Here is a 25,648-nt window from a genome sequence, read left to right on the forward strand (position 1 = left end):
TCTAACCAGCCTGGCTGGTCTTACACAGGTCTCAGATCTGTCAGACCTATTAGGCATGGACACACTGAATTTGTATGTCTTGTAGCCCCATGTCAGGGTATCTTGATAGTGTTTTTCTTCCCTTTTTAAATTTTCTTTTTTCTTTTATTTTTCTTCCTTTTATCCTCCATTAAAGAATAGCCAGCTTGCTACTATTGCACACTCCTTTATTTTACTTGCAAAGCATGATCTATGGCACTTATTGTGATACCGGGATTCAGGAAAGCCCTGCTGCAGACTGATGACAGATGGAGATTGGATCAGTAGAATACTGAGGCTCATGACAGCTGTGATACAAGTCTAGACTCGTTAGTAATAACATAACCTGTCTTCTTCAGGGCCTGGCTCAGAAACACACTGTGAAGTCTCTCCCACGTTCTGTAGTGGCCAGGGACACTGGAAATCATAATTTGTTTAGGATTGCTAATCTAAATGCTGTGATTATGTGAAGACTTGTCACTTCAAGAATTTGGGAAGATTATCTCCTGATTTCCAACGTCATGTAACATCTTCCCCTCAAGTAAAAACGGCTGCCAATGTCTGTTACTTTCGAGAGGACATAACTGAGGCCTCAATGCAATTAAAATGAACGGCAATTCTGTTGCTTTGCCGTTGAGGGGACTCTGTCCAACATCCCCATCCCGCCGCGTCCTTCACGGACAGCCGGGTGTACTCGGTGACGAGAGACGGGGGAATTAGTTTACAGGGTTCAGGCAAGGAAGAGAATGTGACAGAGACAGAAAACTCAAAGAGCGTGATGCAGTTTTCAGGCTGAACGCAGAAGATGATGCGGAAGCCTCCGCAGACGCTGCTGGGCCTACTAAAGGGAATCCTACCGCTCCCAGGAGGGTTTTCCAGCTCCGGCCCGCCCACAGCCCTCAGGCTCCGCTCAGAACTCCGCCCCCGCCGCGCCCCTTCCGCGGGACCGGCCCGCGCGGCAGCAGTTCTCGCGGGAGCTGGGAGTGGCCGCGCTGGGCAGTCGGGCGGTGTCGCGCGGCCGCCATTGTGTTGCGGGAGCGCCGGGAGCGGGCGGCTCGGCCCGGCCCGGCCTGGCCTACGGGGCGGCCCGGCCGTGACGGTGAGTACAGACCGCCCGCGGTGGGCCCGCCTGCGGCTCGGGCCGCGCCTGCTGCGGGGCCCCGCCCGCCCTGGCGGCCTCACACCAGGTCCGGGGAAACCATTTTGTGCCGTGCTGGGACCGGCCCATCCGCCCTTCTCTCCGCCATCGCCGTCAACGGCCGCTCGGCTCCGCGCCCGGTCTCGTAGCGAGGCTTTGTGACACCTGGTGCCCCCTGTTCGTCTCCGCCTTCCTCGCGGCCTCTGCCCAGCCGTTGGGGCCGGATGCTGCCTGAGCAGCAGGACCGGGTGCGGCCGCGGGCCCCGGCCGGGCCTGAGCCGTGCGAGCCGCTTCCCGGGGCCTGGCGGGGGAGGTGAGATGCCCTCGGCGGCTCTGCAGAGCACCTGCTGGCTGCGAGAACAGCCCAGCCTTAGGGCACCACCCGCGGCAGCGTGGGCAACCATCGACATTTGTAAATATTCTTGCTCCTGAGAGGCTCCCGAGTTATTTGTCAATTTCACTACATTGAAGGTTGAGAAATAGCCGTAAGGAAGAATTGCAGAGTCTGAGAGAAAGACTCGTGAGCTCTGTCTTGTTTGTCATAAAAACGTGATTGTGAGTAAGCTCCGAGGAAGACACGTGAGCATGTTTTCTCCCGAGGTTGCTCGGGAGAAAATCTTACGAATAGTTTTATTTTAAACCACACAAAAACATGTAGATATGAGAGCTCGAGTCTTAGGTAGAAGTGTCAGTGCATAGTTCCAAGCTAGAAGAATGAATTTAGGAGCAGGCAGTGAAGCTTATGCTTCCCTCTGATGGAGGGTACGAGATTGCTTAAAACTGGTAGTAATCATGGAAGCTGGCAAACACTTTACTTACTCTTGGACGCGATTACCTGAAATTGCTCCTCTTTTATTGGTAGAGAGGGTCAAGGCAGAAGAGAAATATTTGCTCTCTGTGTTTTGTGAATCCTTTTTTGCGAAGGGCTATAAAAACGGACAGTTAAGGATAGTAACTGGTTTTGTCTTTTGAGATTGCATTGCTTTCCCTCAAAGACCGCTTGGATCTTGTAGCACTTCGTTATGTCTATCTGTAGCTGTGTTAGGTGTAGTTCGTCTTGTACAATGCTGTTGGAGGGATGACAGATCAAAGAAGGCAGGACATTTGATCTGTGTGCTCAAAATAGGCTGTGCGGCTCCACCTCCTTTTTCAAGTTGGCCATCTGTTTCTCAGGTATGACTAAAAAGTTTTATTTCAGAACTTTGTTTCAGACTAAATTTTGAGAGGTATTGCATATGTCCCTTGTTTCAGGAGGTTCTGGAATTGTTTCATTTTTTTTCATGAGGTTTTGATTGCTAGGTAGTGTAACATGGCATAAGCTGGTGAAATATGTTTCTTTGATAAGAAGAGTGCTGCTCATCCTGCTGTACATGTTCTCATTTTTCTATTGTTGGGTATGAGTGTGAGTAGTGTTAAAATAATGGAGAAGCCAGAAGTGCATTTTTACCCGTTGATGTGTTGAGGCTTCTCAATGAAGGGCACATCAGGTGTGATATTTGAGTAAGGTGTTCCTTTGCTTTTTGGCAACAACAGGCTTTTTAATCAGTTCAGACTACAACCCAGTTTCTGGTTCTATGATAATTGTTATTATTTCCTCAGAGAAGAAATTTAAGTATTTTTTCGTCTCACTACCTTCTTCATTAATTGAGGTATCTACTTTGTCATTACAGAACTTGCTACAGCATGCTAATTACCACTTGGGGTTTGTTGAATTCCTATGTATGTAAACAAAATGTGTGAGGTTTTGAGTGTTTTTCTTCAGGAAAGCCCTTAAGATAATGCTACCCTAAAAGGGAACCATTCTCATTCTGAAATATTGTATACAAGCTCAATATTCCCCTTGCAGACAAGTACTGTTGTGGCTTTAATAGTGTGGCTGGCTTTTTTAGCAGGAGAGCATTGTATTGCTCTGTCCTGTGCTCTGTGATAGCTTAGCATGCTCACCTTATTTATAACCACCTCATTGTGTTGCCATGATCGGCATAAGCCTTGTATGTGTTTTGTTTGTATTCAAGCCACCTGTGATGACAGTTGCATCTTAGGCTTTCAAGGTACAGTGCCTAAAATGGTATTCGGAGAACTCTGGGGAAAAAGTTCCAAAACCCAAAAGACATCTTACTAGTGTTGATCACTAGAGGTGAAATGCCTAGATCTAGTTTTGTCTATCTAGTAAACGGACATCATGGCTCCGTTGACTTCAGCTGCATCTCTGTCCATCAGTGTAAGACTGTGAGGAAAGGCTGAAATAATTTGGGTTGTTTTGCCAGGAGAAGAGAAGCCTCTGGGGAGACCACATTGCAGCCTTTCAGTACTTAAAAAGGGTCTGCAAGAAAGATGGGGACAGACATTTAGTAGAGCCTGTTGTGATAGGACAAGGAGTGAATGTAAGGAAGGCATTTTTTATGATGAGCATAGTGAACCATGGGCACAGATTGCCCAGAGAGGTGGTGGATGGTCTGTTCCGGGAAACATGGAAGGTCAGGTGGAATGGGACTCTGAGCTATGTGATCTCGTTGAAGATGTCCCTGCTTATTGCAGGATGATTGGACTAGATGGCCTTGGAATATCCTTTCCAGTTCAAACTATTCTATGATTTCTCCTAGTTGGATTGCAAATAAATTTTATAATGGATGCCCAGAAATTGAAGAGCTCTCGGGCAGCAGATTTTTAAAAATGATTCATCTTAACAACATGCTTTATGTCACCAAATCTTTATTGAAAGGGAAAGATAAAGTCTGATTTCCTTGACCTGGAGTTCTTTGCCTAGATCATAAGGCCTTTTATTCAGCATCTTTTCACTTCTGCATCAGACATGGCAGGTGTCAAATGCCTATTCTTATGTTACTCTGATCTTTGTAGCAGATCCTTGTCGTTTGCTAGCTGAAGCAAAGACTGCAGAAAAAAATTAAGGTTGAATGCAGGAAATGAATCACAGTTTGTATACATGAACTGGCGCATTAAATTTTGCCTTTCCTATTATGCTACCTTAAGTTGGTTTAAATACCTTTTTTGGGGTATAGTTTCTGCAAGATTTCTTTACTTGTAGAAAGAAAATACTCTATAGGTAGTATTATCCTGACATACTTGGATTGAAATCACAGCCTGTGCTAATTTACAAGATTAGGCTGATGAGTAACGTTGTCTGTCCTCTTGGGGCTACCATTGAAGGGGAAAATTAGTCTTGTGCCTATTTATGTATGTCTGTAGAAGGAATTTGCTAATTTTGGACTCCATTTCATCTTTTGCAGGTAGTTAGCTCTGGTGTCCAGTCTTCCACCCCATCCTGTTCTGTGTGAATGCTCTTAATCTGTTCTGTGGATGGTGCATAAGCAATTTTAGTAGTATTAGATGATTTATAATTTAGTCTTTGAAGTTGTCTTAAGCTTCTGTCTACTCCGCTGACTCATCTGGCCATTAATTCCTACTAATAGGAACTTCCACTCCTTCTAGAACCTTTGCATTTTCCATGTGTGTCCGTGTCTGACTTTTACCTATGCTATTTAATTCATCTGGTTCCACGCCTATCTGAAACAAAGTGATTCAGAAACAGAATGATCCATAATAGAGGAGATAATGCCAGCACTCTTTGTTGAGTACTTAATAGTACAGACTTGGATCCATTATTTTGTGTGTTTGTTCCCTTGTATTTTATATCAGGGTAAAACACAGACAAACACTGTTTTGACTATCAGATCTCATTAAGACATACGGCTGTCCTGTCCAGCTTACACTAGTCTATATTATTGTGATATTATTTTAGTTTTATGGTTTGCGGCTTTGATAGTTACTTTTTTACACTCATTGCAACTTCAGACAAGTACTAAACTTGTAGAGCACATCATGGCAGATTACTCTGAAGGATAAATTAACTATCATTACAGTTTGAGAATAAATATGATTGTTACGTTTTACTGACCTAATGATCCACCTGAAGTGCTGTAGTTTAGATAATTAGGCTTGTAATAAATTTCTTTTAAATTTCCACAATTAACTGGTTTTTTTTGAACTCTGGACAGCTTCTTAGAACATTCTTATTGATACAGATGTGCTTACAACTTGAGAGTTGCATAAATTGCTGAATATTTACCAAAGGTTTTAAATATAATCTGGGAAATTAAATTAATTAATTATTTCAGTATATTGATGCGAAGCTGGGCAAGCGAGCATTTTAGATTCTTAACCAGATCTTGTTTACCTGGTGATGGCTTTGGCAAACACGAACGGGTTATTAGTGTTGGGAGTGTGGTCTAGAAGCAGATGTCCTCTGTAATACAGGCCAGTAGCTCTTTTGTACACAAATGTAAACAGTCACTTAAACCTGGTATACTTTAGAGTCCTACTTGCAATATTAAGCATTTTGGCTGCTCTTGTAAAGCTAGGTAACAGCTAAACATGCATGAGAACAGTGGTTAAGGAAACTAACCTCAGCTGTCCATACTGTTAGGTCGGTGGAGTTCTGTACAAACTAATTGGCTTCTACCAGGTAGAATATTTAATTCAGTGTGACTTGAGCAAAGATTAAAAGTCCTGAGTATGTGGACTCACCTTGAAACTGCAGCCAGACATGAAGTGTGTCAGGATTGATGTAGCAGCTTTTTGCAGAATGTGATACTGATGGGCATGACTGAATTGTGGAAAAAAAGAGTGCTTTGTTGATGAATAGGGTTTTTTAAAATCAATATAGTTTACTCCTGTTCTCAAAAGGGTAGGCCAGAATTAGAAGTGGTTAAATAGACTGTACCACTTTGGCAAATCACCCTGTATCACTGGGATTCTCTGCCATCTGTTTGTTACGTGTCATGCTATTGTTCATGTACCACACCACTGAGGATACTGCAGTTTCCTTAAATTTTTTTAAGAGCTAACGTTTGTGATCTACTTCTGTCTCTACTATCCTGAGGAGGAAGAAACTAGCTGTCTTGAGTTTTAGGTAAACATTAAGTCAGATCCCATTTCAAGGGCAGGGATGAGTATAGGAGTGTATCTCGTGGGAAAGGCACCAGCATTTCTTTTGAAATGCCTAGAAAGAGCAAAAGGCGGATAAACACTCAGCAAGTGAGAAGTCAATTTATGAAAACACTTGTGAGATAACCTGTGCTCCTTTGCCTATGTTAGCTTCTATGGGAGCTGTCTTTGGAGAAGTTGAAGGCAGATAGACTGCAGATGTGTTTTTTCACAGGAGGGTGAAGTTTCACAATTTCAACCCTGAGGAATAAATCTGAATATAATTTCTGCAAGTGTTGAGATGCAGTTCATTAGCAAAAATGTAGTATATTAATTTGAGAAATCTGAGTAATCTGTTCCTGACTAATTTTGCGTTCATATGAGTACTGTGTGGTTCTTAAGGGAGTACCTTTTACACTTATAATTGCAAGAATATATCATAACAAAATCATAAAAGGGACTGTAGTTTTCTAATGAGGGATGGGAGGAGATGTAAAGAAGAGGTTACAAAAACTAGGATAAGAACTTGTTTTCCCCTTTTGCTGATGCAGTCAGACCAGAGCACTGTGTAAATATTTGTATGTGTGAGTCATATTTATGTTACACCCAGAATGACCTGTGCCTATTTTGCATGAGTTCCCTTCTTCCATGAGAAAAAAGTGATCAGTATGTCCTTGTACAGGATACAAAGGATGGAGTCAAAACCCTCAAGAATTCCTCGCAGGATATCTGTTCAGGCTTCCAGCTCTCCTGTAGGATCTAGAACTGGAAACGGTTTATCTGGTGCATATAGTACAAGAGAATCTTCGTGGAGATTAGAATCTGGATACCAGGTAATGTATTTTTTTTTCCTTTTTATAAAGTATAAATAATTTTTAAAGTGTCTTTTTTAACCAAGAAAAGCCCCAAAACTTAGACAAAAAAATTTCCTAAAATGCAAGAATTTACTAACCAGGCCAGTGATGGTAATCAGCGAACTGGTAGTTCTAGATTTTCTGGTTTTACCTGCTCTTGTTTGTAGCTGCACCTTTAGAAATCAGCTGTTTAATGGATGAGAGGGCATTCTGATAATGGGGATCTATTTTCTTATGAACCACTGCCATCCTAAATCTGGGTAAATGGAGTATTTTGTTGAGGGAGAGGGTGAGGGTTTTGATTGAACTTTGATGTGTGTAGGGCGTTACACCTAATGTGTTGGTGGTGCAAAAAGTACAGTATGTTGTCAGTTAACAAGGCTATACCGTTCGGCAGCATCTCCTGTGTTTATATGTTGAAAAGGTAAGAAGAGGAGCTTTAGACTCTGTTGTGGTTTGACACCGGCCAAGTGCCAGGCACCCACAACAGTTGCTCACTCACCCTCCCCTGCCGCAGCTGGGCAGAAGAGGGAAAAACTTAATGAAGGGTTCATGAGTTGCAATAACGACTGTGAGAAAACACTCCAAGGGCAAAACAGCCTTAACTTAAAGGTACAAAGTTAATTTATTACTAACAAAATCAGAGGAGGATAATGAGAAGTAAAATAATCCCTGAAAAACACTTTTGCTTCTCCCAGCCCCTCCCTCCTTCCTACTGGCAGTGCATGGAGACAGGTCATGGGGATTTTGGTCAGTTCCTCACCCGAGGTTTTCTTCCGCTTGGCTCAGGGTCTGGAGTCCTTCACCTGTGAGGCCGAGGGGTCCCTCCCATGGGAGACAGTTCTCTCTGAACTTCTCCATCATGGGTCCATTCTCATGAGCAGCGGTCCTCCCAAAACTGCTGTGGCGTGGGTCCCTCTTCCACAGGATGAAGTCCTCCACGGACAGGCTGCTGCAGCCTGGGAGCAGGGGCCCTCTCTCTCCATCGGGTCTGCCACTGAATCACAGCCTTCTCCAGGAATTCACCTGCTCCAGTGTGAGCACCTCTCCCAAGGGCTGTGGGTGGATCTCTGCATTCCCAGTGGACCCATGGGCTGCAGGAGAGCAACCTGCTTCACCATGGTCTTCACCACAACCTGCAGAGGAATCTTGGTTCTGGTGCACCTCCTCCCCCTCCTTCTCCACCAACCTTGGTGTCACTGTGTTGTTTTCCCTCACATGTTCTCACCTTCTAATCTGTTGTGGCTAAAATTAAAACTGCATCCCTCCTTTTGTTTTGATTTCTGAAATCTGTCATCACAAGAGGTGTTACCACCATCTCTAATTGGCCTAGCCTTGAGCAGCAGCCCGTCCATCTTCAGGGCCATCAGGGATTTGGTCTACCAAACATAGTGGAAGCTTCCAGCAGCTGATTACAGAAGCCACCTCTCTGGCCCCCAAGGTTTTTGGCAGCTACCAAAAACCGCACTGTGCAAAACCAACAGAGACTCACATTAGCCTGTCATGTCGGTATGTTAGTACAGCTGGGCTTTCTGTGCACTACATGGGACTGAAAAAAGGCCTTTTGCCATTTCACAAGCAGCATTTTATGCTAACCAAACTACTTTTGTGGGGAAGGGAAGCTGTTCTCAAGAGGAAGTATTCACACTGTGTAGGTACTTGCAGTTTGGGAGGGTATTATGGGAAGCAGAGATAAAGCTACTGTAGAAATTATTTTTGACACTTGGAAGCAACAGATAGCAGTTTCGCTCAATTATCTTAGTACTTTTTTTCTGCTCCTGTCAGCAGTTCTCACCTCAATTTTGGGCCCAGAAATGTAAGCCCATTTTGGTCTTTGAAATTGCAGAAACTTAACTCTGTGATTAAATGTTCATATTTAAAAAAAAAATGGTTAGGAGTTTGGTCCCTGCTGGCAAGCTATCTGGGACATTGTATTATATAATGCCTTTTTGAGAAACAGTTTTACAGGTAGTAGAACATTATTTTTAGCACAATTAATTGTGTGTGTGTTACATTTTTGTTATCTTCAGCATGCATGTGCTTGTTATTATATAGGCTACAATATGTAGGCTGAATGTACAAGGTGAAGCAGTTGTCAGTAATTTTTGCATTTTGGAGTCCTGCATGTTTTTCGCTGTCTGGCTGCTCAGCAAAAGCAAATTGAACAGTCTTACTCTTTTGTAGAGTTATGTGGACACAGTCCACACAGTGTATGTATACTGAAAGCCATTGATCAGAAGTCTTCAGCTGAACTGATGCTGTTAAAAGATTTTGACACAACATATCTTTCATTATTTCATTTATTACATGAATTGCAATGTGTTCACTGCACTGTGTATTCTTTTGACTATTTCCTGTTGAGCAAAGTGACTCTGAGCTGAGGAATGATCTCATAACACTTGCCAGTTAGAACAGCAGGAAAAATATTTGTATAGAAGATGATGTTGTATCCCTTTTTTCCACTCCCAGTTTGTAGAAGGTAGTCTGAGAACTCATTACACAACAGTGGTGCTTAGTGATAAAACTGTAGGAAGCTCCCTTTCTTGACTAACCTTTGGTATTTACAGAGCTGGAAGGAACAAATTGCCTTACTGCTGGCAGGTTAAGATTACAGACCAAGAAAGTTTAAGTCCAGTCAGACAGGAATACAAAGGACAGGCATTTTCACTTTGTTACTCCATTAAGAAACCTACCATAAAGTATTTAAGATCTACTTCAGTTACAAATAATTTAAAAATTGTTATTTAGAAGAAAAGCTGGGACTATCAGTAATTCTTTAGGTATAAGGAGGAGTTGGATTTTTAATACAGAATTTTTATAGAGAGAACACTTGATTATAAGTTAACTCAAAAACTTCTGGGACAGATCAGTCAAATTTATATTTGGTTTTGATTAGGGCTAGCAAATACAAAAGGTTTCTATTGGATGGGTTTTTTGTTTTGTTGGGTTTTTTTTTCATGCACATATGGAATTCTTGTACGTCATGCACTTTTGAGATCAGTCTGGGTACTAGCCCCTGCTTATCTGAGGAGGCATAATGATGAGATTAATTGTAAACTAATCAGATGTATGGGATATAGTGTTGTTGCCAGGTAACCTAAAAAAATCGAACTAGTGTCATGGTATGAGGAAAAAAAATCCTATCCTTTACGATACAACATAGTAAACATTTTATGACAAATGAATTATAAGTTTATTTTTTTTTCAGTGGAGGCATAGAGTCAAGAGCAGTTTATAAAATTGTTTTGAATGTTTTCCTGATAACATTTTTCAGCTGCTGAAAACACACACCATAACCAGAATACCTTATGTAGGGCTTTAATTGTTAAATTCTGACAAGGGATTTTAAATAATCTGAAGCTGAAATGAAGGAAGAAAACCAGCTGAGATTTTTGTATTGTTTTGGTTTGGCTTTGAATGCTTTGTTGTTGCTTTTAAGAAATGGTGACAGCAACTACTGAGTTTGTAGAACTCATAGTTCATAGAAAGAGAATGGACAAATAATCACTTAAAAATGCTGCTTAGTGTTAATAAAATGGTTGCATTTCTGTTATTTCTATTAATTTTGCTAATCTCTATTATTAATCTATGGGGCAAATTAAATTGCAGTCTCTTTCCTCAGTTATAACCTATTCATTGACATTCAGCTTGTTTTAGTGGCCAGAGAGGTAGGTGCTTTTGTTGTCATAGAGACCCTTTCTACACCTGTGGGGTTTTTTGCATAACACTCGAAAATCAGGCCCTTAATTCTGCCCTGTTGCTGCAGTACCTAAGTCAGGCCAATGCCTCAAGAGCCTTACATTTTGACTTTTTATTGTCCTAGTTCAAAACAGAGGACAGATGAAGGAGCTGCTATGAAGTACTTAAAAAACACGAATAACAAAACTTTCCTTTTGCCAGTGGTACTCTCTAAGCCTGTTTCATTTCTTGGCTATCCCTCAAGGTTTCTTAATAAATGTTCCCAAATTTGTTACTGCGTCCACTTCCCTGTATTTTCAATACTCAGACCAGATACTGAGTTATTTTTAAGTTACAAGACGCATATGATAATCACGTTGTTCTTCAGGAATCCAGTGTGTTGAATAGTTCCAGTAGAGACTGGAGAATTGGAGAAAGGGACACCCGTGAAACTCCTTGGAAGCTTACAGCGTCGTCTCCAACACGCTACTCAGGGACACTTGATCACCCTCATTCTGGAAGATTTTTGGGAAGCAGAAGCAGATTGGTGAGAACTGTTTATGTGTGATAATTGGGAAAAAATATTGAAACCCCGGGGTTTTACTTTAGTCTTCCCTATCTGAAAAGCTGCCAGCAGGAGCTCTCTGTAACGTTTTTAGATAAGTAGATCTTATTAATTCAAGGTGGAGCAAAAACTAGAAGATAGCAGTGTTTAAAAACATTCCGAGGATGAAAATAGTGATGTATATTAGTTTTACTAAGAGTTAAGAAATACATTTAAAGTCAGTAGCTTTGTAAAAGTCCATTTAAAAAGAAAAAAGGTGGGGGTGATTAGAATCTCAGACATGTTATAGTCCTGTGGATGGCAAAGTTCATATTACTCATACTTGCTCCCTCAGGTATTTCCTGGCGGGGGGATGTTTCTTGGGTGGTGCTGCCTTTGTGAGTTAACACAGAGTTCATGGGTTTGGAGACCTACTTTAGGAAATTTACTTGAGAGGTGTAGTTCATAGTCTGATTGTTCTTACAAGCAAAAGAATGGTTACTTGAGATTCAAGACTCAGACCCTGAGTGTTTGTCTTAACTGGGTTCTAGAATGTGCCTTGGTAACTCCAAGAATAAAGTAGTTTGCTTGTGGCTTGCTTATGCATTGTAGAGTGACAGAAAAACACTTTAAAGCATGGTAGAAATATTAAGATAAGAAAAGCAGAAAACTGTGTACAAGTTTTGCGGGACGATAGTGAAATAAAAATTCTACTCACTTTCAAAGGGAAAGATGTTTGAGCTTGCATCATTAAAGAGGTGTTAGTTTTCTTAGGTGAGTCAGAGGTGAAGACGCTGAGATATTGGAGGGTGAGGAGGGAGGAACTAATGTGCACGTTTTGGCCTTCGGGGAGGTCATGGTAGATGTCTGCCTATAGTTTAAATGCAAATGGAATCTGTGCTTCTAAGTGGTCTACATATCTAGTTAAATTAGTGCTATGGTTTTCAAGGTAAAAACCCTTTTTCCCCCCATTAAGGTTAATTATTCTCTTGAAGTAAATTCTAATGCAAGTGAATCTTGCAGAAGACACTCTGAAAATTCCGCATATTAAGTAGTAAATGATTAAAAAATAAGTGATGTGTTAAATAGAAGATTAATAAGGGAAAGTATTCTGGCTTTGTACTTGGTTTCTGAATGTTGGTTTTTGTTTCTCTGTTTTTTTATGATGAGATGAGGGAAATACTTAAAAGACTTCTTAGTGTGAAAGAGTAAGAAGTTGTGGCTTAAACATAGTAAAAACCATAACTAAGTAGAAATAAACCACAGATATAACGTACTCTAATGTGGTTGATCTTTAAAGGATCTTGGTTGTGGATAGTTTCTGGGAAGACAAACAGCTCAAATCAGCTTTTTGATTGAGCTTAACTTTTTATTTTTTATATGAAAAAAATAAACCTGAAGTATTTAAAATAGAAGATGAATTCCTTAACTGTAAGTAACCAGATAAACAGCTTTGTAGGCTATTTCAAACTTTTTTTTCTAGGTCCTATAGTGCTCGTTTTTGAAAACTGTTTTATTTTGGTGCTGTACACTGCAAAAGTTGCTTTGTACCCATTCTTTACTCTGAAATCGTTCAGTTGCACTTGAGCTTGTTGTAATCAAAATATACTTGTTTCAAACAATTTTCCTGAAGCTCACTCCTTAGTTAATTATATTTTAGGTTGATAAAAAATAAGTTTTGGCCATTTCTGGACAGCAAGATATGTTCCCTTGGGGATCTGTAAAGCTATATTTGATTGTGTTTATAGCATCTTACAGGCCAGGAATATAATTTTTCCCCCTTTTTGCAACAATTTTTTGTTGTAAGCCACATCTATCTGGAAAGGAAATAAAGTGTTGAATGTTATAGAAACTGACTTTTGTTGGTAGGACTGTATTGAGTAAACCTAGAAATACTAGTCAAGAGCACAAGCATAATTCCTACTTTATTTTTAAAGAAAAGGTTTTGTATCTAAAGTTATTCTTTACAGTGTTTGTGAGTTTTACGTTATGTACACTTTTGTGGAGTGTAAGTGCATCTGATGTACTATGTAATTTATTTTTTAATGTTTTTTCAGTCTACATCTTCCTCTCATTTCACATCTGGGTGTTATGGTGAGTCTGAGAGAACTCAGGGAGCATATCCAAGATTGCATAGCCAGCAGCAAGATAGTGATTCAAAGAGACCTAAATTATCTTGTACATCTACCTCTTCTGTGAGAAGTAATGGCTTGGCTGCCTTTTCAGGTGAGTGGTTGATTGCTTGAGCTGAGTTACATCAAAATTGTCTGAGTAGTAAGAGGAGGTTTTACTAAGTTTTAAAAGACTTGCTTCAAATATTAAGGCCTTTATCTTTCTTAATTAATGAAAATTTACGCCTGTCGGAAGAGTATGTTCACAATGATAACAGTGTCCAAAGTTCTGAGTATGCTGTTTACATGGTCTTTTGAAAGTCCAGTTGTACTCACACCATTTCAGAATTATTACCTGTACCTATTCCATTTGCGGTCAAGCTGAACTTCATGGCTCAAACATACCTTCATTGGTTAGGATGTCAAGAAAAGAATGAGTGCAGCTGCTCTTATTTCATGAGTCAGATGGTGTTGATACATCAATGTGTGCCAGGGACAGCGGAAAGGAAATCTTTACCATACTTAGCAATATGTTCAAGCACAGTGTCATGGCTGGCTAGAGCACTGTTGTTAGGGGTCGGGGAAGAAAGTGTTCCTTTTTTAGCAGGGCCTGAACTCATTCTCTAGGTCCTGGCTAAAGAAACATTCTACACTAAGAGCTCTTTCGGGAAAAACTGAGATTTTCATTGAAGCTGTGGGTAAGTTTGTGAAACTTGGATAGACAGAATTTATGCGATATGCCAGCAGAAGTCTGAAGCTCAGGAAGTAATGGTCAAAACCTTACGCTGAAAATATTTCTAAGCCATTTTGATACAGATCATTAAATTAATTCAGATTAGCCGTGTGAGTATGGATTAATGGGTTTTTTAATAAACCTTGTGGCATTGTATAGATATCCAAATATAATAAATTCTTGCTCAAACCTCAGTATTATTGATGCTTTCTTACTCTGTTAATAAAACCACAACCATTAACATTTGTCATGGTGTAAGACTGTTTATCTTTCCATTTCTGTGTTGGTTGGTTGTCACACTGCCGACCAATGAGTGCTTAAATTTCTTTTTCTAAGTTAGCAATGAAGTGATATCAAGGTGAATTTTTCAGAGCCATTGAAGACTCTTTTGGAACTAGAGTTTTGTCCCCAGCTGATGTATATACAGCTTGCTATGCAGTTGTTGGAGCTGTTGACAAAAACCAAGATCCATTTTTACGCTGAAATGTTTTACTCTGTAATATGAACAAGGACAGTGCTAGTCATTGCTCTTAAAGTTGTGTCTAAACTGCATTTAAGCTTCATCAGCTGTTTTTATGAGAAATGAAATTTCATTTAAGTAATGTCAAGTAGAATGGCAGTATTTGCTAAGTCTCAAGCTGCTGTTTTGCTATAATGTGAAACCTTTTTAAAAACTAGCTACCATTAGGAAGCAAGATGCTACTTCTCTTCCTCTTGTATCCTGTAAGAGTGTTAATGGGTCTGACTCTTCACAAAAGTATTCCTACGTTTTGTTTGATGTAGCTTTCAGAGCCAACTTTCTGCAAGATGAAGTAAGTGCCTGCATCAGCAGAGTGCACTTAGCTTTATGTTGGCAGCTGGGTCCTTGGTCAGCCTAGTGTTAATGTTAAACTTGCCCTTGATAAGAATAGCGAAAATGTCTGTGTAAGTGTCAGTTTTAATGGATTTTTAGATGATTACAAAAACAGGGGATTTATTTACTTTTTCTTTCTAGATTCCTCCTGGAGATGCAGTAGGATTCCTGGATCTTCATCAGTAATGCTTGGCTCCCTTGGAACTGATCTGATGAGAGAGCGAACACAGTTAGAAAGAAGAACAGATCTGTCTGTTAATAACCTGCTGGATCCCAGCTATGGAAACAGTGACTTTTCACCTTCAACATGTATGTTTCGTGAAACTGAAAGCTCATAAACCTACAGTTTGTATGGCTTTTAGTTTCTTAACATGTTCATAGGATCACAGAATGATTTGGTTTGGGAGGCACCTTTTGTTCCACCTTCTGCCATGGGCAGGGACACTTTCCACTATCCCAGATTGTTTAAAGCCTCATCCAATGTGGTCTTGAACACTTCCGGGGATGGAACATCCAAAACTTTGCTGGGCATGTTTTTTTAATATTTTATTCAAAACACGAACGCAAAATAGATTTTAAAGTGTCCTTTTAAATAAAATTGCTTGACCACTTTCCATGCGTTGACCAAACCATTGAAGGATATATGAGTGGTCTGGCTTGTAGATGCATTGTGGTTGTTGATGATCGCCACTGTAACTCTGTGATTACTCAGTAAAGCTCATTTCTTATTTGTCTTAAAATCTCTTTGTATTTAGGCATGGGAAGAGAAATAATGTTGATTTGACCCAGGGAAGTTTTTTCTTAAAGGTGCATATAATCTCTTTTTATTTCGGTTCTCAAATGGTTATTCTGGAAAACTGTTAGAGCACTGAGAATAAAAATGAATAAACACACACTTGACACGAGCTGAGAGGTTTGTCTCGTGGCAGCTGCTAGGACTAGTAAGGACTTCAGCACTCTGATTTTCACTTTCTATTCAGAGTGCTGTGATGTCCTAGAGCTGTCTCAGGGGAAGCTCACCATTATGCTTGATCTGCAACCTTTTGCAGATGCATTAGTTGTATTTTGTAATGCAGAAGTTAAAGAAAATGCCACGTTTCTAAGTATAGAAGATAAGCAAAAAAGCTAAAAACTACTTTCAGAATTTGTCCTGGAGTCTTGCCTTGACAGAAGAGTATATTTTAATGTCATCATACTTGTAGCACTTTTTAGTAAGTGGGCAATTCAGCTTCTCTACCTGGTAGAGCCTTATGGGAGAAGTGGACTGGGGAGCAGCCTTGCTTTGTACTGTCTATGCTGCATTTCTAGCAGTAGTGCTGCTATTAAGTGCTATTAAAAAACTCCCAGCGGTGTTTCCTGGTGTATAATCAAAAGCATATGGTAGATGATTGGCATCTGTGCAGATGTTTCATTAGCTGGAATCTGCCAGAGAAATAAAGCTCATCTTGAGCAGTAAATTGTGATTGCAATGCAGAACCCATTAAAAGAAAGTCACCAAAACTGCAAAGATGAAAGTTTTAAAATTGAGACCACGTAGAGAGCTTCTGTTTCCTACCTTCATGTATCCATGCTTGTTTGTTCTTCCCCCTTTTCCCACCCACGACCACCCAATGCAGCTATTTGAGGAAGGACACTAGCCACCTCAGCTGCTTCATGTGAACTACGGTTCATCTACAGTGGAGTTCTTCTCAGTGTGTTGAGATACTCAGAAAGCATTTACAGAAGATGTGCTTGTTAGAATGATAGAATGGTATGGGTTGGAAGGGACCTTTAAAGTCCCCTAGTCCAATACCCCTGCAGTGAGCAGGGACATCTTCATTTAGGACAGGTTGCCTAGAGCCCTGTTGAACTTAACCTTGAATGTTTCCTGATGTGTATGTGCGCATCATCATAGTATTTTCCTTTGATTTTCTGCAACAGATCTTCAAGACAGGCCTGCCTCTTCATACGCAGAGGGAGCAAGACCAAAACAAAACTCATTAAGCACTTTGAGGCTGAATGCACCCATGAACCGCCAGTTGCCTTCTGATCATCAGCCATCTTTTTTCAACAGAGACTCTAACGTGAGCTCTTCAAGATCCAGCCATTCTTCAAGACAAAGGAGAAATGAATTGGAATCTCCCCAGAGGAGTGTGCAGCCAGCATTTTCTCTTACTGCCATTAGAGATGAAACCCCTTCCTCAAGTGATTCCGAAAGGATTTTATCTTCTCAGAGGTCATTGAATGAGTCTGCAGCTGACAGTGAAGGGAGGCGCACAACCAGACAGCTGCTGTCTCGTTTAGCATCTAGTATGTCATCCACATTTTTCTCTCGAAGGTCTAGCCAAGACCCATTGCATACAAGATCATTAGGCCCTGAAGAGTCAACAGCGGTCCCAAGAGTTCAAGCTACTGCTCTGTCAAGTGGTAATGGAGCTGCAACTCCGGAGGTTCCAGGACTTCAGTCATCCGAAGCTTCTCAGGGGTTCAGTTTTCTTGGACGAAGATGGGGTTTATCAGGAGTTTCACAGAATCGCAGCTCTGATCCTGATGGGGAAAGTTACAGATCAGACAGTGAAAGTAGGAGCACAGGATCCTGGTTGTCATCCTCTTTGAGGAACAGATGTACACCTCTCTTTTCCAGAAGAAGAAGAGAAGGAAGAGATGAATCTGCAAGGATCTCTACCCCTGATACAACTGCTAGATCACAACATGTCTTTAGAAGGAGAGAGTCAGATGAGGAGACCTCTCTTGAAGCATCAGATAGCCCTCCTCGGGCTTCTGTTAGCAGACCAACGCCTGCAGTATCTGTTATTTCTACAGCTACTGCCTCTCCACTGGATTCAGCCTCCAGTGGAAGAAGTTCAGGAATTCTGCCTGCTTCTCTCTTTCGCTTTGCAGTGCCTCCAACATTAGGAAGCAATCTGTCTGACAATCTTATGATAACTGTAGATATTATTCCCTCTGGCTGGAATCAGTCTGATGGACAAGAAAGTGGCAAGTCTAAAATACCACCTTCAAGAGATCCAGAAAGACTCCAGAAAATAAAGGAAAGGTAAGTTAGTATGTTCTTTTGCAACAGTAAAATGTATCTGTTCTAACCTGAGAGGGCTTTCTGCAATCATGATTTTAAAAGAAAACTTTCTTTTAGAGGAGGTGGCAACTCAGTTGTATTCTCACTTTTGTCTTTAAAGAAACTTGTTTTAATTCTCATGGGTTTGAGAACAGTTTGATAAGTGGAATTCTCATTATAAAAAGTCCTACGTGAAATGTCACAGCGTTTGTTGATATTCCATCCTATTCAGCCTGCTTTTAGAAGATTCTGAAGATGAAGAGGGTGACATATGCAGAATCTGTCAGATGTCCTCTGCAAGTTCTGACAACCTTTTAATTGAGCCATGCAAATGCACTGGAAGTCTGCAGTATGTTCACCAGGAGTGCATGAAAAAATGGCTACAGTCGAAGATAAATTCAGGTAAAGCAAACTCTAGACCAAAGTAGACTTCCAGTTATACAGGGAAGCTTATTGGAAGGATCGCACCTACTTGGGGTATTTAGTTGAAAAGCGAGCAGTGGGGACAAACAGTAGTATGGCATTTCCAGGCTTTTCGTGTTCTGTGCAGCTTCTCATGTGGGTAGTTCCAAGAACTGTATTTCTTGTTTAGAGAACTGCATTTTTTGGGATTGTCTACTAAGATGTTGGACAAAAGATAATGTTGCAGAAGTGTAGCTTTAGAATTACTCTTGCCACTTCAGTGGTACTGCTTTGGGTGGCATTTGTTCCCCACCCTTCCTTATGGAAATGATTGTGCTTTTTCCAAGACTTCTATAGCTGAGCTAACTGTTAGCAGTGATAGGAATTTGAAAATCCAGAAATTATTGTGAATTGTAACTAAAATATGTTAATTTTTTCTTAAAGATACTAACTCCCATTCAAGGCACTTACAAAATGCATGTTCAAAAATTACTTAAAAGTGCATATATAATTCTTTAAGAAACATTTCAGATATTGCATGCTGTAGAAATATTTTTGTAACAGATTGATTGACTGGTTTGTAACTGTTACCTGTAGTATTCTTAAAAGTAGGTGGCTTGATAGAATACATGAAATACTTTATACCAAAGGAAGGTGCTAGTATCTGATCTTTTTGCTCAGCACCAGAGGATACACATCAGCAAAGGGATGTTTTAGAAGCCTCAGCCTGTAGAAGAAAACTAATTTGAATTATTTAGCTATATATGAAGACATAAGTCCACTATCAACTTGCTTTGTTCATCTTGTTGCTTATGGAGGAGTCTGTTTTAAAACTGGTACTTAAGACAAAATGTTACTTAACAATAACTTTGTTGTGGTGTATTTATTCTTACTTTTATGTGTATTTGGATTACACGGTAAAATTCAGAAAGCCCAAGAAGCAATTTTATGCCATACTTGCAGGAAGAGGCATATTAATGCCCAGAGTGAATGTGAGGCAAAATAGATGCAGCTGGATAGAGAATAAACATTCTACAGGGTTTAAATTCTGACAGTAGCAGATGTCACTACATTCCTATTAGAGGCTTGCTTTTCTTCTAACCTTGCTCTGCAAAATAAAGTCAAAAATTACCTAGAGTTTTTAATGTTTATATGAGTGTGTTGTATGTTACAGACTGTTGAAACTTGACACTGAGTTTTTCCCTTGCCCGTCACCCCACCAGGTTCTTCTTTGGAAGCAGTGACGACTTGTGAATTGTGCAAAGAGAAGTTGCATCTCAATCTGGAAGACTTTGACATTCATGAACTTTATAGGGCACATGCAAATGAACAAGTTAGTATCTTTTACCTTATTTGGTAAGTGTTGCTTTAGTGCTGGGAGGGCAGTCTTTAGAGAAGCCAAATGCATCTCCATTTCAGAAGGGCTGTTATGCATATAAAGTAATGTTAATGTGGAACAGATTTTTCTCCTCAATATTCCAACTACCACTGCCTTCCTGCTGTGCTTCCTACAGCTGAGCTTTCAGTAAGTGTAACATATCTCTTTCCTTAGTTGCATATCTGTCATCTAGCTTTGTAATCCAGTGTCTCTGCCACATAGGTGCGGTGTGAATTCTAGCATGATTATATTGAATTTCATAGTCAGGCGTTGTTGTCACTTTTAGCTGTTTTTGAACACAGTTTAGCAGTTAAAAATAATCAAAGGCCCATTGGTATTTTGTTATTTTAAATAGAATATCTTAGACCTACTGGATTGTGTAGTATTTAAAAAAGAGTAAATAATACAAAGCTGGTGTTTTTAATGAACTTTATTCAGAGGGGTTTTCCCTATTCTCTGGGTTGTAATCTGACGATATATGAAGACTAATGCTATTAGCCTACCTCAAGTATTTAAAGAAAATTCCAGGTTGTAAGAATCCATGCCAAGTGACATCAATTTTGGGGCAACACATCAGCCTCTAATTTTTTTATTATTTAAAGTAAGTTCTTACCCTAGTACTCGAATTGCTATCAATCAGGGAAGTCTCTGAAAAGTCCTTCTCAAGACATCTTGTTTTAGTGCTAGTGCTTATTGGTTGCTGTCACTGCACTTTAATAGAGATAAGAACTTTGAATTTTTTTCCTAAAGAATTGACTAAATTATCTGTTCAGCCATAGCATTTTTTAAATTTTTCTCTTATCTTAGCAGGTAAAGGAATTTCTCAAACATTTATAACATCGTAACATTCTTAAAATATATTCCTTTATTTTGGCTTTCTGTAAAGCCTTGGGACCGCAGAGAAGAAACCAGCAATACTGGTTTGATTTCCCCAGGTGATATAATACTCTGATTGGCACATTCTTTCCTCTGAACTAATCAGGCTGACAGATTTAATTTGTAGAACTCTATTTGTCTTCAAGGATAACATGTTAGATTTGGGGTGGATGGGAAGGACCAGAGGTATAAATAGCTTTTCAGCAACTTAAAATTTTGAGTATTACATTTTCCTAATTCTTTCGAACAACTAGAGATAACTCTGTAATGATTTCATTAAGGATCTAATTGTTGTTCTACTTGAATCATATATGCAGATGTATTACTGACGTTCTGAATGTTTCTTTTGATCTCCTTTAAGGCAGACTATGAATTTATCAGCTCTGGTCTCTACCTTGTAGTGTTGTTACACTTATGCGAGCAGCGCTTTTCCGATATGTTAGGAACTGCAAATGAGGCCAGCACACGTGTCAGAGTAAGTATGCAGTGATTTTCTGGCAGGAATTACTCATACAGAGAACTTGGAAGCAGATTGTTACCTTGGGTGACCTTGTCAGTGTGCTGTGTTTGATTGGAAGCTGAAGGTGCTACATAATTGCAGGTACTCTGCTACAGAATACTTTCTGTCAAAGTTGTTGGTAATTCATTAGTTAGCACACAGCATACAGTTAGCATACATGTTATGATTATTGTGAATTTATGCAAAACTGGAAAGTTAACCTCTCTCTGTGCCAAACATGCAGTTAAGAATGCTGGACTACCTGATTTGTTTAATTTTTCTCATTATGCAAGTCTGTATTGCAAAGGACTAGAACTTCTGCTTGTCTAGTGCGCTAGACTAGTGCTTGTCTGCCAGAGTACACCTAAATGTGTACTTGAATATTAACATTCTGCAGCAGCCTATAGCTGTAGTGTGAGTTCTCTGGCATTAGTCCAAACTCTTTCTTAGTTGTGTTTGACTGCATTCTCATCGCTTGAAAGGTCCAGCTTAGGGACATGTTAAGTACACCTTTAACCAGTAAGAGATCAGCATACAGAGTTCTTTCTGCACAGTGGTTCACTCATAAATCCAGTTTGCTACATGTTTATTTGATACTAGATAATTAATCAGTGCTCTTAGCCAACTGAGCTCCTGAAAAGCTGGTTATTTTTAGTTTTTTTTCTTACATACAAAGGAGTGACAGTATTAACCTTTTCCAGTGCATATGGGAATGGTTGACTGCTAGCAGGTAGTAGATCTTTGGAAGAGGCAGGACTGTGCTCTACCTAATCTTTTAATGTATTAGAGCAGTGCTCCTCTTTTCTGTACAGATCCAACATAGAGCTTGTATTCTGTGCTCCAGTTTCTGTGCTACAAGTGTAGAGATATAAAAGACACATAATTGTAGTCAGCATACAGCACAGATTGTTAGCTTGAGGGTATTGCAGAGTATGTTTTTACTGGTTTCCCATCAGAGGAGGCATTACGTACTTCTGTGTGTGACACTGCATTTTAAATTAGTGAGAGCGCCAATACTACTATTTTATATCAAGCATATGAGTAAGCTGTGGAAACTCTTGTTATCTGCTGTGTCTCAGTATCTGGGCTTTTAACTGAAGCAGTGATGCAGATTGGCAGTGACGAAAACCACTTGGCTGAGACTTTTTAATCGTAGGAATTTTGGCTTTGGGTTTTGATACCACATGTTTCTTACATCAAACCACCACGGTTGCCCAATAGTAATCATGCTCTTAAGATTTTAATTATAAACAAGAACTTAAGTGTATTTATGAATTTTTCCTGAACCACATTCATTGTCATATTAGTCGTGAATTAAATGAAATGGATTTAACTAATGCAAGTCCTTACTGTGATTGTTTTTCTGCATCAGAGTTTCTAGGAATGGTTTTCATTGAACTGACACTTGTTTATGTTTGCTGCTTTCAAAATCGATGTGTTCTACAGACTGTAGAACATGAAGATGATGTCACAAGTTGCTACCACAAACATTTTGCAGCTGAAATAACTGTGTAATAGCAATTTGAAGTCTAGTGTGTGGGGATTTATATTAAATTTTGCATTGTTTTTTGCAAGTTGGGCAAATGGGTTAGGTAACCAAGATCTGTCATGAAGCTTTGGGATGTAAAAAGTGAAGAAAAATTTGCTAATTTGTTGCAAATTTCTGCAGATAACTTTGCAACTTTTAAACTACTTTCTCTCTGCCTTGTTTCTAGTTTATTAACCTTGCAAGAACTCTTCAGGCACATATGGAAGATATTGAAAGTAGGTGCTTCCCCTCTTTTCCTCCCCTCCCATTAGATCAACTCAAAGCTAATGAGTACAATCCTCCTTGCCAAGATTCATAATACTGAACATACTTACTGAAAACCTTACTCAGCAGTGCTTTTTCCATCATCAGTAGAATTATTCTGAGGGGGAACTGATTTTAATTCTCCATTATTAACTTCCCAACAGCACAGAGTTGTTTAGACCACAATAGTGTTATCTGCAATCGATAACATTCCTTAATTCCTTAATAGTTACAGTTTGGTTATTGTAGTTCTGGTAATTCATAATTACAGGATAAATGGTGACCTTCAGGTTGCTGCCTTTTACAGGAGAATGTAGGAAAGAAAGTAGTATGAAAGAAACATTAGAATTGAATTTTACTGTACTTAAATTAGACACTTGTATTGCCAATTTTCTTCCCTTTCTTTTTCTTGCCCTCTTCTCCCCTTTGTTTTTTCTGTTCATACACACTTTTTGGTTGTGTGGGTTCCTTGATCAGACCTATCAGACCTCTTGAATGAAGTCTAAAGGTTGCCAATTTTGGCAAACCAAAGGATTAGCCTGCTTTTCATCTAATGGCTTTTTTTTTAAATGTGTTTAAATTCAAAACTATATGCTGATACATCTAAATTTCTGGTAAATATACCCTAGATGTATTTCTGAGCATGTTGAATAGGCAGTAGAAGGGTAGTTGGTCTACCCTTTTTTTCCTAGTGTGCATGTGTCTGTCAACTTCATATGGGTTTTCAGTACACAGGATGCATTTGGAATACTATAAAGAAAGGGAGTGTGTGTGTGTGTGTATGTAAAAGAGGGAGTTCTGGTTCAAGGTGACTATTTCTGCATTCAGAGCGGTCAAAAGTGGACTTGAGTTATGAATTCATTCCTAAGTTATGTGCATCCTTACTAGAGGAAAAATTAATGAGTGTCATTTAACTCCTTAGTTCAATCTATATTTGATTCAGCCTTTAACTTGCAGGTGAGGAATACTGAGTTCTAGATTTATTATTGATGCACTTCAGTTACATTTCTCTTCTAAGAACTGAAGAAGCAAGGAGTCAGACTTTTCTTCTTTCTGTGTTCGGGGATGGAACATGTTACTCCAGTATAAATACTTTCTTGTCTGCAGACCTGGCTTAAGAGGACACATTAAATTCCTGTTACAGAGAGGCTAACATTTTACAAACATAATGCAGATGTGTGTACGGACTTTTCTACCATAGTTGACAAGTGTGTATTTGTCTTTTGACTCACCTTGCAACGACAAAATCCCAGGCATATGCGGGCGTTGTGTTCATCTTGCATATGCTGAAAGGACAGGAGTGGAGAGAGGAGCTTCTTCCAAGTAGGCCCAGGTTGCATTAAGCAATATATATATATATATACACATATATATAAAAATATAAAAATAAATAATAAAATATGTATATATATATATATAATGTAAGAGTCTGTTTAGACTGCTGGATCATTCTAGGTATTTTAGTATCCAAATTGTTAACGTAGTGTTAACTTATGTTGGGTGCTGCTGTCATGGATTGAGTATATCCTCTGACTACTGCAGTGCTTAGCCACGCTAAGCACTACATAAAAGTTGAATCTCTGGCTTAATTAAGTTTTCTCCCTCTTATTTTGAGGAAGGAGAGTAGGAGGACACAGCATATTGTATGTTCTGTTGAGTTTTGATTTGAAGATGCTGCATTTTTAGGACATAAGATGCATTTAAGAATTAAGTTATGTGATTACTGAAGGTTTGGGTGGGTATTGCAGTCTGCTATTTAATATTATAAAATCACCTTTATTTCCTCTATTCATCCTAAAGTGCTTTAATTTTTCACACATTTTTGTCAAGGCTTCTGATTACACTGTGTTGTTCCAACAGCTTCTGAAGATGACTCTGAAGACTGATCCTGGTAGAACTTTCATACTGCAAGAAACAAACGGAATTGCTGCAGAAATGCTGAACTGGCAAGAACAACATCAACATGCATTTGTTTTATTCCTCTCCTTAGTAAAATGCGCATTGAATATTACTGTAGTTTTTGAAGCATTGTTGAATTCAAAATCAACTGCTGCACAGTGGAGCTCAGTAGACTTGAAAACTACTCAGCATGTGTGCGGATTAGATACATAGAAAGCAACTTCCCTTTTTAAATTATGAGGATGTTGTACTTTGTTTTGGAAGACATCAGATTCTGAATATTTAAGGAAGCTCTATCTATCTCCCTTTGTGTTTTCTTCTTACTGTAGTCAGACTTCTGGCTTTGTCTTACCGAGTTTTACTCCTGTACTGGCACTAAGTGGTTATAGGGGGTTTCAGGGGGAGGGTGGGGGTGCCCGTGTACTTAAATAGGTTTTGTTTGGGTGTTCTTAAATGCCTCTTTTGCTGCATCATATAACTGATTGCTTCCATTGTTAATGAATGAACAGGAGGATAAGCAAGATACCGTAGAGATTGTTTGGATTTAGGCTTATTTGAAGACTATTATTTAACTCAAAAAGCAATAAGAACTTGCAGTGGTCTTTTAATACTTGGTGATCGCTTTTTTATGTACCAGTTTGGAAATCTGAGATTATATTTGATATCATGTGGCTGTTCCATTATGGAATATTGCAGGTGTGAACTCTTGCATTTCAGCATTCCTGGCAGATATGCAACTTGATAAAGACCTAAGGTTGTTTAGTTTAATCAGACTTTTTTTAGATCCCACCTTCACTGTTCAAAGCACCAGTTATCAATGTGTTTTCTAGTGTTGTCACTTCTTTATAAATAAAGACGAAAGAGGTATGCATCTCTA

General features: G+C 39.5%; 1 protein-coding gene across 2 annotated transcripts; it reads left to right on the forward strand.

The window, feature by feature from the left end:
- The first annotated feature begins 971 nt into the window (after window positions 1-971).
- MARCHF7 (membrane associated ring-CH-type finger 7) lies at window positions 972-25,648 on the forward strand. 2 transcript variants are annotated; one of them, XM_030952182.1, is made up of 11 exons: window positions 972-1,117; window positions 6,783-6,933; window positions 11,021-11,179; window positions 13,234-13,402; window positions 15,015-15,182; window positions 16,794-17,907; window positions 18,158-18,327; window positions 19,551-19,660; window positions 20,943-21,056; window positions 22,796-22,844; window positions 24,733-25,648. In XM_030952182.1, the coding sequence occupies exons 2-11, from the start codon at window positions 6,793-6,795 to the stop codon at window positions 24,756-24,758; spliced, it is 2,220 nt and encodes a 739-aa protein (XP_030808042.1). In that variant the 5' UTR covers window positions 972-1,117; window positions 6,783-6,792; the 3' UTR covers window positions 24,759-25,648. The 2 variants fall into 2 exon arrangements, with proteins under 2 accessions (XP_030808042.1, XP_030808040.1); XM_030952180.1 differs by lacking the exon at window positions 22,796-22,844.

The sequence above is a fragment of the Camarhynchus parvulus genome, chromosome 7 (assembly GCF_901933205.1).
Source record: "Camarhynchus parvulus chromosome 7, STF_HiC, whole genome shotgun sequence".
Classification (NCBI taxonomy): Eukaryota; Metazoa; Chordata; class Aves; order Passeriformes; family Thraupidae; genus Camarhynchus; species Camarhynchus parvulus.

Bases quoted from the DNA above. Each gene is read 5' to 3' on its own strand.
- MARCHF7 (XM_030952180.1), top strand. From the start codon at position 6,793: ATGGAGTCAAAACCCTCAAGAATTCCTCGCAGGATATCTGTTCAGGCT. The intron at 6,934-11,020 runs GTAATGTATTTT...GTTGTTCTTCAG, and splicing joins GATTAGAATCTGGATACCAG to GAATCCAGTGTGTTGAATAG. The intron at 13,403-15,014 runs GTGAGTGGTTGA...TTTTCTTTCTAG, and splicing joins TGGCTTGGCTGCCTTTTCAG to ATTCCTCCTGGAGATGCAGT.